Raw genomic sequence first — 5883 nt, forward strand, 5'->3', positions numbered from 1 at the left:
TAATAATCCTCACTTCCACCCGGGACACACTCCGGCGACGCTCCGTCTGCGCTTCCTGTCACACCGAAGGAGAAATAGAGGTAGACCAGACGTTAGGCGCACATTTCCCGGGACTTTGGGGCGCCGTTGTCTACGAATTCGCTCGGAAAGGATCTAAGTAGTTGGATTGTGGAAGATGGTGTCCGTCCTGCTGATCTCAGCCTGGCTGCTGGCCGCCGTGGTGCCCGCACTGGGGGGCTACGTGGAGGTAGGTCACGGTTACCAACATGTCTTCTTCTTGGTCGCTTAACAACACTCCAATACATTGCAGTCCATTCTAGAATGTTCCATCATAGTGTTTGCCAGAGTGTGTTTACAGGACACGCAATTCAACCTGCTTCAGACCCCCAACTTGGCGGCCATGTTTGACGTCCCACCGGCTTGGAGGTGCATCCAACATGGCCGACACTGACCCTTCATATTGGGTCTCTGATGGCAGACCTCACGGCTGTCTGTAAACCTCACGAGAGTCGTGCTGGGCACCGAGCCGGCTTGCTCGTTGTCTACCTCGCTCGACTCTCTGTAAAGTCGTGCTGGACAACGAGCCGGCGAGCTCGTTGACCAGATCGCTCGACTCTCAGTAAAGTCATGCTGGACAACGAGCCGGCGAGCTTGTTGTGTAAATCGCTCAACTCTCAGTAAAGTCGAGCTGGACAATGGGCCGGCGAGCTCGTTGTATATCTCTCGCGACTCTGTAGAGTCGTGCTGGACAATGAGCCGGCTCGCTCGTTGTCTACCTCGCTCGACTCTCGGTAAAGTCGTGCTGGACAAGGAGCCGGCGAGCTCGTTGACTAGATCGCTCGACTCTCAGCAAAGTCGTGCTGGACAACGAGCCGGCGAGCTCGTTGTGTAGATCGCTCGACTCTCAGTAAAGTCGTGCCTGACAACGAGCCGGCGAGCTCGTTGTCTATCTCTCGCGACTCTGTAGAGTCATGCTGGCTCGTTGTCTATCTTGCGCAACTCTCAGTAGAGTCGTGCTGGACAACGAGCCGGCTCGCTCGTTGTCTATCTCGCTCAACTCTCAGTATAGTCGTTCTCGACAACGAGCCGGCTCGCTCGTTGTCTATCTCGCGCTACTCTCGGTAGAGTTGTGCTTTACAACGAGCCGGCTCGCTCGTTGTCTACCTCGTTCGACTCTCAGTAAAGTCGTGCTGGACAACGAGCCGGCTCGCTCGTTGTCTATCTCGCGCTACTCTCGGTAGAGTCGTGCTTTACAACGAGCCGGTTCGCTCGTTGTCAACCTCGCTCTACTCTCGGTAGAGTCGTGCTGGACAACGATCTGGTGAGCTCGTTGTCAATCTCGCGCGACTCTCGGTAGAGTCGTGCTGGAAAACGAGCCGGCTCGCTCATTGTCTACCTCGCTCGACTCTCGGTAGAGTCGTGCTGGACAACTAGCTAATGTTATTTACTAGCTTTTCTTTAGCAACGAGGAGCATCACAAACAAAGGCTTCCATTTTGCTCGAGGACTAGCATGGCATATCCGTTGGCTTCATCCTCGCTGTCCTTGTCCCCCTAGTGAGACACGCCAGCCAGGGCGAGTTGGCCTCACTGCCCCGGCATGTCTCTGCTGTTAGTGATTGTATTGTCAAGTGAGCACGCGCGATGGACTATTTATAGTGTGAAGTCTTCTGAATGAAAACACTTGGCTCTGAACGTGTGTGTGTGTGTGTGTGTGTGTGTGTGTGTGTGTGTGTGTGTGTGTGTGTGTGTGTGTGTGTGTGTGTGTGTGTGTGTGTGTGTGTGTGCGTGTGTGTGTGTGTGTGTGTTTTCAGCGGCATGCATCTGTAAAAATGAGTTGTAAATTATTGTTCAAGACCACAAATGATTTTGTGGATGTCCAAGGTTGAAAGGAAGGTCGCTCTATTGGTTTATATGTATATATATATATATATTAGAGATGTCCGAGATATTCCGATATTGTCCAACTCTTAATTACCGATTCCGATATCAACCGATACCGATGTATGCAGTCGTGGAATGAACACATTATTATGCCTAATTTTGTTGTGATGCCCCGCTGGATGCATTAAACAATGTAACAAGGTTTTCCAAAATAAATCAACTCAAGTTATGGGAAAAAGTGCCAACATGGCACTGCCATATTTATTATTGATGTCACAAAGTGCATTATTTGTTTTAACATGCCTCAAAACAGCAGCTTGGAATTTGGGAGCATGAGGAGATTAAGGTGGGCGGGGTTGGGGGGGGGGAGTAGGGGGTAGCGCGGGGTGTGTATTGTAGCGTCCTGGAAGAGTTAGTGCTGCAAGGGGTTCTGGGTATTTGTTCTGTTGTGTTTATGTTGTGTTACGGCGCGGATGTTCTCCCGAAATGTGTTTTGTCATTCTTGTTTGGTGTGGCTTCACGGTGTGGCGCATATTTGTAACAGTGTTAAAGTTGTTTATACGGCCACCCTCAGTGTGACCTGTATGGCTGTTGACCAAGTATGCATTGCATTCACTTGTGTGTGTGAAAAGCCGTAGATATTATGTGACTGGGCAGGCACGCAAAGGCAGTGCCTTTAAGGTTTATTGGCGCTCTGTACTTCTCCCTACGTCCGTGTACACAGCGGCGTTTAAAAAAAATCCTAAATGTTACTTTTTGAAACCGATACCGATAATTTCCAGTATTACATTTTAAAGCATTTATTGGCCGATAATATCGGCAGTCCGATATTATCGGACATCCCTAATATAAATATATATACAAACCCTGTTTCCATATGAGTTGGGAAATTGAGTTAGATGTAAATATAAACGGAATACAATGATTTGCAAATCCTTTGCAACCCATATTCAGTTGAATATGCTACAAAGACAACATATTTGATGTTGAAACTCATAAACTTAATTTTTTTTTTTGCAAATAATAATTAACTTAGAATTTCATGGCTGCAACACGTGCCAAAGTAGTTGGGAAAGGGCATGTTCACCACTGTGTTACATGGCCTTTCCTTTTAACAACACTTAATACACGATTGGGAACTGAGGAAACTAATTGTTGAAGCTTTGAAAGTGGAATTCTTTCCCATTCTTGTTTTATGTAGAGCTTCAGTTGTTCAACAGTCCGGGGGTCTCCGCTGTCGTATTTTACGCTTCGTAATGCGCCACACATTTTCGATGGGAGACAGGTCTGGACTGCAGGCGGGCCAGGAAAGTACCCGCACTCTTTTTTTACGAAGCCACGCTATTGTAACATGCTGAATGTGGCTTGGCATTGTCTTGCTGAAATAAGCAGGGGCGTCCATGAAAAAGACGGCGCTTAGATGGCAGCATATGTTGTTCCAAAACCTGTATGTACCTTTCAGCATTAATGGCGCCTTCACAGATGTGTAAGTTACCCATGTCTTGGGCACTAATACACCCCCATACCATCACAAATGCTGGCTTTTGAACTTTGCGTCGATAACAGTCTGGATGGTTCGCTTCCCTTTTGGTCCGGATGACACAATGTCAAATATTTCCAGAAACAATTTGAAATGTGGACACGTCAGACCACAGAACACTTTTCCACTTTGCATGAGTCCATCTTAGATGATCTCGGGCCCAGAGAAGCCGGCGGCGTTTCTGGGTGTTGTTGATAAATGGCTTTCGCTTTGCATAGTAGAGCTTTAACTTGTACTTACAGATGTAGCGAACAACTGTATTTAGTGACAGTGGTTTTCTGAAGTGTTCCTGAGCCCATGTGGTGATATCCTTTAGAGATTGATGTCGGTTTTTGATACAGTGCCGTCTGAGGGATCGAAGGTCACGGTCATTCAATGTTGGTTTCCGGCCATGCCGCTTACGTGGAGTGATTTGTCCAGATTCTCTGAACCTTTTGATGATACTATGGACCGTGGATGTTGAAATCCCTAAATTTCTTGCAATTGCACTTTGAGAAACGTTGTTCTTAAACTGTTTGACTAATTGCTCACGCAGTTGTAGACAAAGGGGTGTACCTCGCCCCATCCTTTCTTGTGAAAGACTGAGCATTTTTTGGGAAGCTGTGTTTATACCCAATCATGGCACCCACCAGTTCCCAATTAGCCTGCACACCGGTGGGATGTTCCAAATAAGTGTTTGATGAGCATTCCTCAACTTTATCAGAATTTATTGCCACCTTTCCGAACTTCTTTGTCACGTGTTGCTGGCATCAAATTCTAAAGTTAATGATTATTTGCAAAAAAAAATTTTTGTATCAGTTTGAACATCAAATATGTTGTCTTTGTAGCATATTCAACTGAATATGGGTTGAAAATGATTTGCAAATCATTGTATTCCGTTTATATTTACATCTAACACAACTTCCCAACTCATATGGGAACGGGGTTAATATATATATATATACTACCGTTCAAAAGTTTGGGGTCACGTTGAAATGTCCTTATTTTTTAAGGAAAAGCACTGTACTTTTCAATGAAGATAACTTTAAACTAGTCTTAACTCTATACATTGCTAATGTGGTAAATGACTATTCTAGCTGCAAATGTCTGGTTTTTGGTGCAATATCTACATAGGTGTATAGAGGCCCATTTCCAGCAACTATCACTCCACTGTTCTAATGGTACAATGTGTTTGCTCATTGGCTCAGCAGGCTAATTGATGATTAGAAAACCCTTACGCAATCATGTTCACACATCTGAAAACAGTTTAGCTTGTTACAGAAGCTACAAAACTGACCTTCCTTTGAGCAGATTGAGTTTCTGGAGCATCACATTTGTGGGGTCAATTAAACGCTCAAAATGGCCAGAAAAAGAGAACTTTCATCTGAAACTCGACAGTCTATTCTTGTTCTTAGAAATGAAGGCTATTCCACAAAATTGTTTGGGTGACCCCAAACTTTTGAACGGTAGTGTATGGACAGCCCTGATTTAAAGTGATGTCTGACTCAAGATGGCAGAGGTCCGAGGCATACTTGCCAACCCTCCCGAATTTTCCGGGAGACTCCCGAATATCAGTGCCTCTCCCGAAAATCTCCCAGGACAACCATTCTCCCGAATTTCTCCCGATTTCCAGCCTGACAACTATATTGGGGGCGTGCCTTAAAGGCACTGCCTTTAGCATCCTCTCACCTGAAAAGGAGACTATTATATATGTCTCCGTTATCCATAGGTTTATCTATAACCCATAAAGTAGGCAGGCACGTAGCTATTTCTCAGCGTGTGTTTATTCCAGCCGGCATGGTAATACACTGACACACAACATCCGGATTCCCATCATGCATTGCTTCAAAACTACGGCAAGTAGTAATGTCCAAAATTTCCAGCCGGACAAACAATATTGGGGGCGTGCCTTAAAGGTCCTCTCACCTGAAAAGGAGACTATTATATATGTCTCCGTTATCCATAGGTTTATCTATAACCCATAACACGGTGGCCGAATGGATATAGTACAGTGTTTCCCACACATTCATTTATTTGTGGCGGCCTGCCACAAAAGAATTACGTCCGCCACAAATAAAAAACATTTTTTTTTGTTTTTTTTTTGTTTTTGTTTTTTTGTCCTGTCCAGCTTCTCAGGCAAATCATATAGTTGATGTAGATGCCCATATAGGCTGTTCAGATTTACTTTACAAAAGAGAAGTGTAGGATACTTCTCTTGTTGCCTTATTTGTATTTGACCACTACTGTTTTCTGTTTATTTGTTACTGACTGTGGCAGGACACCTCTGCCTCTGTTTCACTTTATGTTGCTGGTAAATAATATGGTTGTAGTAGTAAGCTAAAGTTAAATTATTTAGTATGCACTAATTAAAGGGGCAGAGCTTTAAGAGACATTTTAGCTTTTATATTTTATAAGATATATTTTTTGTAAGAACCACAATTAATACATATATTTCAGTGAATAACTTATTGTTCAAATCTGT

At 44.5% G+C, this 5883-nt stretch overlaps 1 protein-coding gene across 1 annotated transcript in view; it reads left to right on the plus strand.

Annotated features, from left to right (window-relative positions):
- aplp2 (amyloid beta (A4) precursor-like protein 2) overlaps nucleotides 1-5883 on the plus strand; it is a 190947-nt gene continuing 185064 nt past the window's right edge. Inside the window, 1 exon segment of the mRNA XM_062060867.1 lies at nucleotides 1-247. Coding sequence (XP_061916851.1) covers nucleotides 176-247 — 72 coding nt within the window. The 5' untranslated portion in view covers nucleotides 1-175.

The sequence above is a fragment of the Entelurus aequoreus genome, linkage group LG10, assembly GCF_033978785.1.
Source record: "Entelurus aequoreus isolate RoL-2023_Sb linkage group LG10, RoL_Eaeq_v1.1, whole genome shotgun sequence".
NCBI classification, from domain to species: Eukaryota; Metazoa; Chordata; class Actinopteri; order Syngnathiformes; family Syngnathidae; genus Entelurus; species Entelurus aequoreus.